Consider the following 12,688-nt stretch of genomic DNA (forward strand, 5'->3'; position numbering starts at 1 on the left):
GTTGTACAGTTTATAGGTCACATTAAAGGTGGAAAAAGTTCTGAAATGATTTATCTTTGTCTCATTTTTTTTACATCACAGAAACCTGACATTTTAACAGGGGTGTGTAGACTTCTTATATCCACTGTAGCTTTTAAAGGCATGTCAATCTTTCTACACCCTGCTGCACAGAGCACCCCATATTAGAGGTCTCAGCTGGGCAGGTAAATAGTGAATGGGATCTAAGAAAGGAATGACTGTCTTTTAAATAAGGTAAAGTGATTACAGGCATGCAGAGTTTCTGCATACAGATAGAAAGGTATATTCAGGGGAAACGCGGCAAAGACCTACTACACCCTGCTGCTACTGGCACCTCATAACTGAGGTATACACCACTGGGCAGGTTAGAGAGTTGGGATCTAAGTGGTCAGTGCAGTCTTGCCCTCAGGATATGTACAATTCAGCATATATATGCATGATAACCAATATAATAGCATATGCAGTTTATCACACACAGTCTGGATGGAATGCTGTATAAGGTCATATGTATTTAGTTCATCAAAGAGTTCAAGCAAGGAATGCAAACAGTTGCGGTTAGTATCCAGTAAGCTAGCAAGCGTAAAGATGCCCAGAGAAATGCTGCTCGTTAGTATGTAAGCATGTATGCCTAATTCTCAACTCCTTGTTGTTGTCAAATGAACAAATTCGTCCCCTCGACAGGGTAATATTTCAATGCCAGTGCACAGTATGATAGCTGATGCGCACAATTCAATGGCAGATAGTAATAAAGGACCATACGACCTGTAAGTTACAGTGAATATCCAGATATATGCTAAGCCGTTCTTTGCCTTAGTATGATAGCGGCAAGTTGCTCCAAACTTCTTCGTTATGCCTGTAAAAAAAAACGTGGATACGTGCTGGAAAGAGGCCTCATCAAAGCCCAGAGGGCAGTCTATTTTTTTAAAGTGAGGTCCATCTATCCCTATCCTTCTATCCTTCTATCCCTGTCTCTAGCCCTCTATCTCTGTCCCTATCCCTCTATCCCTTTCCCTATATCCCTCTATCCCTGTCCCTATCCCTCTATCCCTCTCCCTATGTCCCTCTATCCCTGTCCCCCATCCCTGTCCCTCTGTCCCTATTCCTCTGTCCCTGTCCTTTTATCCCTGTCCTGTCAATATCCCTATCCCTTTGTCCCTATCCTTTTATCCCTGTCCCTATACCTCTATCCCTGTCCCTTTGTCCCTATCCTTTTATCCCTGTCCCTATACCTCTATCCCTGTCCCTTTGTCCCTATCCGTCTGTCCCTATTGAGGCCGCTGTATATCACTAATAACCAATAGAGGGTGCTGTATATCACTAAACCAACAGAGGGCGCTGTATATCATAACAGCCAATAGAGGGCGCTGTATATCATAACAACCAATAGAGGGCGCTGTATGTAACTAACAATCAATAGAGAGCTCTGTATATCACTAACAACCAATATAGGGTGCTGTATAATTTATTGAGGATATTCAGCTCCCAAATTTGAAAATGCAATCAAATAGTTCTAAAAGAGTCTATTTAGTAAATCCTGTTTTTAGTTGCAAATCATCTGTGGGTAGTTTTGATTTGCATATTTAAATTTATATTCTTTTTATATTCTTTCTAAGTCTTCTCAAGTAAAATAAAGAGTGCACAGGTATATGATTTGTATATGCAACACTTACTATTTTTATTTGTAAACTTATACTTAAATGTAATGCTGGAGTGCTTGGTAGTTTATTAATGACCACCAATTAATTACTGATAGTTTAAGTCTCTGATAAGAACAATATTGAAAATTGATATTATAAAGGTGTAATGACATATACTATACCACACCTCTTTACTAGACAGCACTAAATGATTAGCTATAAGAATTACACTTTATAGAATTTTACAGGTTGTATTATTTATACATGTGTAAGGACTTTTCTGTCACAGCCATGAGAGATAACTTTACATATATGGTAATTAGCTGTCAATCCCTGACTTAGAATCATAATAATTTGTTGCTAGATTTTGGTCTTTTTTTATGTATAGGTTGCAGATCATCTCCAAAATTTTGCTTTTTATTTTGGTGCTTCATATTACCCAGAACATTTACGATTTGAGGATATTCAGATCCTAAAACTGAAAATGTGATAAAATAGCTGTAAAAGAATCTAACTAAAGCCTGTTATTATACGCAAAGCATTGATGGGTAGTTTAATTTGCATATTTAAATTTATGCTAATATATGTGCCATCTATATATTCTTACAGTCTCCTCAAGATCAATAAATATTTAGCATATAAATATTTATATATATATCTCTAACCTCTATATATCTATCTATCTATCAGTTTGCTATAAGCAGTGATGTATTGTATATCATGAACAGCCAATAGAGAATGCTTTATATACCAAACAACCTCTAAGACTGCTATTTGTTTTTGTTATATGATCTACCAATAGAGAATGCTTTATATCCCTAACAACCAATAGTGCTGTTTTTTTGTGTTAGTGACATACAGTGCCCTCTGTTGGTTATTCGTGATATACAGCACTCTCTGTTGGTTGTTAGTGATATACAACGCCCTCTATTGGAATTATTTATGAACAGGCTCTTAGAGATATTTGTTAAGATTTTTGATTTGGGAACTGAAAAAAAAAATCACATAAAACCTGCAAGCTACACAAGGGGAGTCCAATACCTAATACAAAGTTGTTGTTTTTTTCCTTCTATACACTTTACTAAATATTTCATTTTTATACCTAGTGTAAATAAAACAATAAACTTACATATTTCAAAGATTTAGTTTCAATTTGATGTTATAAAGCAGTGATAATCTATAGACCGCCAATAATAAAACATGAATTAAGAGCTTGCCATAAACCGTGATGTATTGTATATCCTGAACAACCAATAGAGAATGCTTTATATCCCTAACAACCAATAGAGAGTGCTATTTCTTTTGTTATATGAAAAACCATTAGAGAATGCTATCCCTAACCACCAATAGAGGGTGCTCTCTCTGTTAGGTATTCATAATATAAAGTACTTTCTTTTGTTAGTGATATATAGTGCCCTCTGTTGGTTGTTATTCTGCTTGAAGAGACTTTTAGAATGAATATATTGCAAATATTAGCATAGATTTGAATATGCAAATTAAATTACCCATAGATCCTTTGCGTGTAAAAGACTATTCTTAGACTCTTTAATAAATATTTAATAATGTTTGCCAGATTTGGGAGCTGAATATCCTTAAATATTGTGTCTGATATGAATCACCAAAATAGATTATAAAGAAAAAAAAATTCATTTGGAATCTGCAAGTTACACAAGAGGAGTCTAATGTCTAATGCAAAATTTTATATATTACAATATCAATATTGGATTCAATGTAAATAATACATTGACCATTTCAGTTTCTGTACTTTGATGAGGTGTTAAATACAATATATATCTTTTGAAAGTGTCAATGACAACAACCTTTCTAGAAAACTTATTTGAAATTTCTAAAACTTTCTTCTCCTAGTCGTAAATCGGTGCTAAATACTTTAAAAAAATATTTTGTGCAAGATTCATGATGTTAAGATTAGGAAGTAGAAAGTGACCACTGACTAAGTTTAATTGAAGATTTATTGCATAACGCAGACAAACTTAATCTAGGCTAAACTATTTTATGTATTCAATCTTCATTGTACTTGAGGAGGCTTTTAGAATGAATAAATATATATTAGCATACATTTGAATATGCAAATTAAAATTACCCATAAATACTCTGCATGTAAAAACAGACTTTTAGAGCTATTTGATAATGTTTGCCAGATTTGATATATGAATATCCTTAATAAATGTTCAGTCTGATATGAGTCACTAAAACAGAGAAAAAAAATAAATAAAAATCACATAAGACCTGCAAGCTACACAAGAGGAGTCCAATAGCATTACCTAATACAAAGTTTTTCTTATTTTATATACATATTGCATTTTAATACCTAGTGTATATATAAAACAATATATACTTAATTATTCCAAAAATTTAGTTTTAATTTGATGTTATGAAGCAGCACTGATAATCTATAGACTGGCAATAATAAGTCATGAATTAAGATCTTGCAATAAAGTTATGTATTGTATACCCTGAACAGCTAATAGAGAATGCTTTATATCCCTAACAACCAATAGAGGGTGCTATTTTTTGTTGTTGTTATATGAACAACCAATAGAGGGTGCTATTTTTTGTTAGTGACATACAGTGCCCTCTGTTGGTTATTCATGATATACAGCATCCTCTATTAATTGTTAGTGATATACAGCGCCCTCTGTTGGTTGTTATTCTACTTGAAGAGACTTTTAGAATGAATATATTGCAAATATTAACATAGATTTGAATATGCAAATTAAATTACCCATAGATCCTTTGTGTGTAAAAGCGTCTTCTTAGACTCTTTTAGACATATTTAATAATGTTTGCCAGATTTGGGAGCTGAATATCCTTAAATATTTTGTCTGATATGAATCAGCAAAATAGATTAAGAAAAAAAAATTCATATGGGATCTGCAAGTTACACAAGGGGAGTCTAATGTCTAGTACAACATTTTACATACTACAATTTCAATCTAGTATTCAGTGTAAATATTAAATTGACCATCAGTTCCTGCACTTCAATGATGTATTAAAGACAGTATAAATTCTAGAACGCTTATTTGAAATTTCTAAAACTTTTCTAGTGATCTCAAATCGGAGTTAAATATTTTGTAGAAATATTAGTAAGTAACAATCAGTGTGAGCAGGTTGGATGGAACTTTAAGATAAGATCTTAACTATAGTATGATAAGGGCAAGAGGAGTATACAGCAAGACGTCAGGAAAATAAGCATGCCCTGCTAAAGGTAATCTGAGGGAGGAGATGATAATGTAGCCAGCCACCGGCAGAAAGAGAATAAAAATGCAGCGTAACACACAATATGAGAAAGTATCCAATATTTTTTTTAAAAATATAGTATCATATAAATATATTAGGCAAAATAAATAAAACTATAAAAAAATATTTTAAAATTAATTTAAAAAAAACTATGCAAATTAAGGGCTATGCAAAGCAGTGCTTACTGATCCTCATCCGGAACGATAGTTACACAACCTAAAGCATTAGGGACTGAATAGGCTGCTACACTCCAGTGACTTAAAGGGACATGCCACCCACATTTTTTCTTTTATGATTTTGAAAGAGAATGCAATGTTAAACATATTTCTAATTTACTTCTATTATCTAATTTGTTTTATTCTCTTGTTATTCTTTGATGAAAAGCATATCTAGATATGCTCACTAGCTGCTGATTGGTTGCTGCACATAGAAGCATCATGTGATTGGCTCACCATGTACATTGCTTTTTCTTCAAATAAGGATATGTAAAAAATGAAGCAAAATAAATTATGGAACTAACTTGTAATGTTGTTTAAATTTCTATTCTCTATCTGAATCATGAAAGAAAGATTTGGGGTTTAGTGGCCCTTTAACTGCTCATATGCAAATTAGTATGTACGTTCATGAGAAATGATTTACGAGTCGATCAAGATTGGAAGTAATGCACATAACCAAAGACAGGTAAAGAGGTGGGTGGAGCTTGGTGGCCATTTTAAACTGATAAAAAGAAAAACGTTTTCACAATTACAGTTATTGCTTTCTAGCTGGTGTACCATTGACCTGGTTCAGGACACTTGTTTATTATGTTTAAGCAGGTAGGTAAAAAGTATGATAGGGTGTAGACTGTCCCTTTAATATGATGATGAGTTTAACTCCTGCAAAGGGGTCAAACTAATAGTTAAAGTCAGCTCCAAAGCAGCAATGCATTACTGGGAGCTAGCTGAACACATCTGGTGAGCCAACGACAAGACATATGTGTGTAGACATCAATCACCAGCCAGCTCCCAGTAGTGCACTACTGCTCCTTAGCCCACCTCAGTATGCTTTATGACAAAGGATAATGAAAAAACAAAGTAAATTTCAAAACAGACGTAAAATGAAGTATCAGAAAATAGCATGTTTTATGATCCATGACTTTCATGTCCCTTTAATACATTGCTTATTTTTTATACTATGCTTATTCAATGATTTTATGGGGCCTTTAAAAATCAGGCCAATGTCCCTTTAATATACGGATACAAACCTTGCATCTTTTACTGCTTTTAAGTCATTTAATTCCCAGTCCTTCTTTTGTATTTCCTCCTGTAATTTTAGGTTGGTGGATTCAGCTTCTTGGAGAGCCTCTGAGGACTTTAAACTGGCTTCTTTGACAATATCCAGCTCTTTTGTCAGTATTTTAACCTTCAAAGTGAAAAAATAAATAAACGGACAAAGACATGACAAACATGCTGATCTATAGTGGATTTCAATAACAATGGTATTCTGTCGGAACAGTGTCTGAGCACAATCTGATAGTACACCAGTCCACTGTCTACAATAGATCCATTGAGATAGACGTTAAAGGGACATTCCAGTCAAGATTAAATTGCACATAGATGAATAACATTTTTGAAAATAAACATATTTACATTACGCATGTATTGGCGACAATGCTTCTAGTAAAAGTTATCAAAGTTTTAGTGTTAGCATTTTTCTCTGCATGAGCACGTGAAGCATAGCTAGATATTCTCAGTGCACCAGCATTTTAAATACTGCACCAGCCCAGAGCGCTGGTGGGGCTTGTATCATGTCACCAATTAACAAATTGAGCAATTACCAGATGGTACAAGCGCTGTGTTTAAAATGCCGGTGCACATTGCATGCTTAAATACACTTTTGAAACAGATACAGGTTTTATCAGAAGCATTTTTGCTAATACATGTATATTACAAAAATGCTTCCATGTGGATTCCAGTTTTGGTTGAAATGACCCTTTAGTCCTTGAGTCTGAAAGACATCTCAGACATGACCTCTGCACCAGGCAAAGCAGAGAATAATGAGGAAGCGCCCAGATACTGAGGTATTTCCTAACTGCATGTGGTGGGAATGGGGCAAACCTCTTCTGGTCCCATATCTTAGACTCCACAAAACAAAGAGGGTAACTTTGAAAAGGCAGACTCCCTTCAGGAGTTGTATGTCCCTTTAAATTCCATGTTATCATAGTTAAAGGGAAACATATGGCAATCAACTATTAAAATTAAAGTGCACAGAGTTCTAATGGGGCCCCTATCTTCCCTTCTGTCTAACAAAAAGAGCCAAGGGGAGAGAGGACCTTCTTCTCTTCAAATGAGGGGTCACTTTTCACTGTAGGATACCACGGCCGCCTGACCCACTTTACACCATGGATATTTTCTATTAAGTAGCCCCTATTGTCCCTCTACTTTAGAGGGGGATGAGAAACCTTATTTGAGCTAGAGTGATTCTCGTCTTTTTTTAAATTAGGGGTCACATCTTACTCTAATTTGTAGGTGATATCCTGCTCAACTAGGCAAAGTAAGGACTTTTATGGGACAGTTAGGTGCTCTGAACGAGACCTCCCTTTTTATCAAACACTAATGACAAGATTAAGAGCAGGGCGCTAACAGTTACATGCAAAGGAAAAAGGGGGGTTATTGCGGGTGTTTGCGCGCATTGGTTTTTTTGCTGAAGTTGAAAGTAAACGCAATCGCTTGAGTGCAATCAAAGTTAACGCGCGTCAGGTAAGCGTATCCTTTAGAGCTCTGGTTAAAGGGACACTGTAACCAAAATTTTTCTTTCGTGATTCAGATTGAGCATGAAATTTTAAGCAACTTTCTAATTTACTCCTATTATCAAATTTTCTTCATTCTCTTGGTATCTTTATTTGAAATGCAAGAATGTAAGTTTAGATGCCGGCCCATTTTTGGTGAACAACCTGGGTTGTCCTTGCTGATTGGTGGATAAATTCATCCACCAATAAAAAAGTGCTGTCCAGAGTTCTGAAACCAAAAAAAAGCTTAGATGCCTTCTTTTTCAAATAATGATAGCAAGAGAACGAAGAAAAATTGAAAATAGGACTAAATTAGAAAGTTGCTTAAAATTTCATGCTCAATCTGAATCACGAAAGAAAACTTTTGGTTACAGTGTCCCTTTAACTGTTTTTCAAAACAAAAAAGTGTCACAAAACTCATTACAAAGTTCAGTTACAATCATAATAGCACCATCTAATAAAAATTATTTTAAAAAAAATATTGCACAAAAAAGTTATAAGGGCTCAAAGATATGAGGTCTCAGGTGTTAGAAAAAAAAGGCAGCAAAGGGCTTTAACAGAGGCACACATACTAGGGCTGCCGATTAATCGGGGATGCGGTTTTAAACCGCGATTAATCGCCGCAGTTTTAAAACCTCGAGAGTATGCAATTTTAGCCACGCCCCCTTTGACGTCACCTATGACATACAGGAGGGCCACCGACTTGCCGTGCCCGCCTAGCGACATTGAGCAAACTTACCAGGGAACGCTGTGGCTGATGCGGGTTACAGGGAGGAGGGTGCCCTGGGACTTATGTGGGTTGGGGGCTGATGGTGGTTACAGGCGGTGCGGTGCTTATGATGTTAAAGGGGGTGCTTATTGGGGGGTTACAGTGGGAACTGATGGGACTTATGTAGGTTACACAGGGGGTGCTATTGGGGGTTACAGTGGGAGCTGATGGGGCTCATGTAGGTTACAGAGGGGGGCTTATGGGAGTTTCAGGGGGAGCTGATGGGGCTTATTTAGGTTACAGAGGGGGGCTTATGAAGGGTTACAGGGGGTGCTGATGTGAATATCGCGATTTGATTTTTTTCCCCCCATATCGCCCAGCCCTAACACATACATATACAACTATGTATGTCTATATATGTGTTTATATGTATTTACATGTGTATATATGTATTTACAGGCAAATATACACATATAAACACAAATACATATGTACACATATATAGATTATATATATATATATATATATATATATATATATATATATATATATATATATATATATATGTGTATGTGTGTGTGTGTGTGTGTGTGTGTATGTGTGTGTGTGTGCGCCTTAGTTGTGCATTGGAGCCCTTTTCCGTTAAAGGGACAATCTAGTCAAAATCAAATTTTCATGATTCAGATAGGGCATGCAATTTGAAGCAACTTTCCAATTAACTTTTTTTCTTGCTTTGTTCACTTGGTGGTATTTTTGAAAAGCTAAACCTAATTAGGCTCAAACTGATTTCTAAACAGTTAAAAACCGCCTCTTAGCTCAGAGCATTTTGAAAGTTTTTCACAGATAGACAGTACTAGTTCATGTGTGTCATATAGATAATAGTGTGCTCACTCTCGTGGAGTTATTTAGGAGTCTGCACTGATTGGCTGAACTGCATGTCTGTCAAAAGCACCGAGATAGGGGGGGGCGGAGCAAGCCTGGTAACTGAGCGGTTGTGTGTCTGGATAGCTCCGGCTATATACTATTAATAATTATATACCAAACTGCTCAGCCCAGCTTTTTGTGCTACAATAAGGAGTCTACAGGCTTGTGGAACGAATTCAAGAAGCCCAGGGACTTCCAATCTCCAGCCAGCCTAGAATCCAAGCATATTCTGTGCCGATTACTACTGGGACTTTAGAGAAGCGGCCATTTTCCAGCTAACGGCAGGGGAACTACCAGCCTCAAACAATTTCCCTATTTAAAGTGCCAGAGGACAGATATCTCAGGGTATGGAGATGGCTGGTGCTGCGTTTTACAGACTGATGTCGGACTTTGAGCGGCAAATACTTGGGAGATTTGACAGACTTGAAGAAAAGCTAAGCAGCATGCGTATGGGGCCATGTTGGACTCCCTGACTTGCGCGGGGACTAGCGGGCAGAGCAAAGGAGACCAAATGCACACGCAGAGCGAGCCTGTCTATTCCCAAGGGAACAGTTGTGAACCGGTACCTCTGGCCACTATCGCCTTTTCGGAAGACGCGGCTAGCATCCAACAGACAGCTAGTGGAATAATCAAAAGGGCAGCCACGGGCATGAAGTCCACTGAGGGTCTGGATGTACAGATGACGCTATCTCCGACTCAAATAGGGTACGTACGATATCTTTGTAGCACCTGGGCCTCCTACAAGCGTCCTGCAATCACTACACCCCTAAGACTTGATGCGGCCACTGTGAAATTAAGGGCTGAAGGCCTAGAGGAAGAACGCTTCTTTCACCTGCAGGCCCAGAAGTCACACCTGGGATGTGTTAACTTTGCTTCTATGCAAACAGGATAGGCAGACTATACAACCTGAATTTTTTAATGCCTGACTCGTTCTACTGTGACGATTAGGAACTATACTGATCTGCCTTCTTTCTTCCCCTCTTCTTTACTGTGGGTAAACATACCACCGTATGCATGAAGACCCAGTTGAGGACTAGCTATCAGTATATTCAACTGTTCTTTCTATATCTTAAGCTTGTTAGTTGGTTATTCTGTGTTCAATGTTGATAAATAATCTATATTATGGTTGCTAAATTTATGAGTATAAGGGTCAGTCTAGCTCTTTTGATCTAAATGTGCAATTGTTATGTCCCTTGTACTTGTGAAACTATCACTGCCTGCCCTTGACTCTTTCCTAATCTAATCTCTAACTATACATAGTGAACATCTTATCCTCCTGATGTTTGTATGCATGCTTACTGGTTAGTGTCTGAGCCTGTGTCATGAAGTGATGTCCTGAGTATTTCACCTCTTTTATGCTAGGCCCTGACAATATATTAATGTCTGACTTAAATGATTTGTGGGTTAAATCTATGAGCTATAATTTCAGGGTCCTGCCAAGCTGATATATGAGTACTGTATGTGGAGCCCTTGCTGGTTGGGATCAGTGTTTATGCTGGTGAACTGCTCAATTGTATTCTGTAAACAGACACTCACTATAGCTCACATTTCTACAGCCCTTATTATATGTTTCTTGGGGCTCTTCTCCACATACACCTGTATTCAGCCAGCTCCCTTAAAATTTAGAATTTTGATAGTCCTCCCCTGATACTATATGATGTGCTGAGGAAAGCACTAGCATTACATAGAAGCTAGGCTATATGGCTCACTCCAAATAGAGGACTCCATCACCAGCCCTGAAGCCTTCCCCCCCCCCCTTTTTGCTCCTCTCCACTGTGTGGTAAGGGATACCTAGTTTATCCTCCACACTCTCTATTTGACAGAGTTAGGCAGTCTCTGTCCTGTCCGTGAAGCCCATGTTAAGATTTGTGCCTGTATTCATGATAAGAATGGTTCTCCGGATCTCACAATTTAAAGAAGTATTATAATCATTGTTCTGTGTTCCAAAGTTAGCAACCTGTATATCCCTAAAACTTTGGTATAGATACTAGCTCATACATGTGTTTAATGTCTATGATTGATCAATTAAGAGGGTGCCTCAGCGGTAGAGGATCTAAGGAAATTACTATAATTGTTTTTACGCTTTTCACAAGAATTAGCTGGACCCCTCTGCGGTTGGTCAAATCCCTTTACCTACTCATTTTCAGGTTTAATGGTGAAGCAGTGTCTGCAGCTTTGTTTCTCTGTTTTAATGATTAGTGTATATATATCTAATATTGCTATGTTTGAGTCCATCATCTCCTTCAATCTATTACTAGTTTCCCGGACCTACCCACGGTCCTAGCGACATATGAAGGAGCTTATAGAGTGTAGGCATTAACTGGGCCTGCACTACCCAAGAGCCCTCAGAATAGTAAACTGAATCTATTGGGGTCCAAAAGTGGCCTCAGCTGCCTTGGGGGGAAAAAGAGGGTGCTTTAGGTTTGCTCCCTAGTCCCTGTTCATTTGAACTATGTCCCACCTTGGGAACGCTATGTAACTGATGTGATATGCGATTTATCCCTGAATGTGATCTTATGTTTACTTGTCTACGATATTTCAATATGTATTTATTGTATGCCAAGAGTTTGATTGAGCAAACTGTTTGTTGATTTGAAATTTTTTTCCCTCAATAAAAATTTATTTTATAAAAAAAAAAAAAGCACAGAGATAAGGGGGCAGTCTGCAGAGGCTTAGATAGAAGGTAATCACAGAGGTAAAACATATATTAATGTAACCATGTTGTCCGTGCAAAACTGGGGAATGGGTAATAAAGGATTATCTATCTTTTTAAACAATAAAAATGCTGGTGTAGACTGTCTCTTTAAGTAGATAAATGCATGTAAAATCATATTTATGCAATATTCATATTAAGGAAAGTTTTATAGTGTTATACTGTGTATTTACTGTAAATATTTCACATTCCAATCTTGTGCACATAGCAGAATATGTTCTATGTATTTATAAATAGATATTAATAGAGATATATAATAGATATTCCTATATATTATTATAATTATCGGTTATTTGTAGAGCACCAACAGATTCTGCAACGCTAATATCTGTATAGATCTATACCTATATATATGTACAGGAAGATCAGCACTCACCATCACCATCAACCACTCTGTGCACAGCCCTTAGAGATAAACATAAAATATTTGAGAACCATGATCCGGTGGATATCCTATAGGATCGTCAAAAATGAGCCAACACTAAGAGATTTATATAAACACATTTACTGTGTCATAACAAAGCCATAACGTTTCGGACTCACACGGAGGCCTTGGTCACATGAAAAAAAACACACAACAAGCATGCAACATATCCCCAATACAGTGCCTAATATACCCTCAGCCCATCTCCTGATACGCTAAGAAAAGAAACGCTGAAATC

General features: G+C 37.0%; 1 protein-coding gene across 1 annotated transcript in view; it reads right to left on the bottom strand.

Annotated features, from left to right (window-relative positions):
• The window catches only part of CCDC57 (coiled-coil domain containing 57), a 233,531-nt gene that overhangs the window by 203,529 nt on the left and 17,314 nt on the right, over nt 1-12,688 (bottom strand). Inside the window, exon 5 of the mRNA XM_053705728.1 lies at nt 6,157-6,314. Within this exon, the coding sequence (XP_053561703.1) occupies nt 6,157-6,314 (158 nt within the window). The remainder of the gene's footprint in view (nt 1-6,156; nt 6,315-12,688) is intronic.

The sequence above is a fragment of the Bombina bombina genome, chromosome 1 (genome assembly GCF_027579735.1).
Source record: "Bombina bombina isolate aBomBom1 chromosome 1, aBomBom1.pri, whole genome shotgun sequence".
Lineage (NCBI taxonomy): Eukaryota > Metazoa > Chordata > Amphibia > Anura > Bombinatoridae > Bombina > Bombina bombina.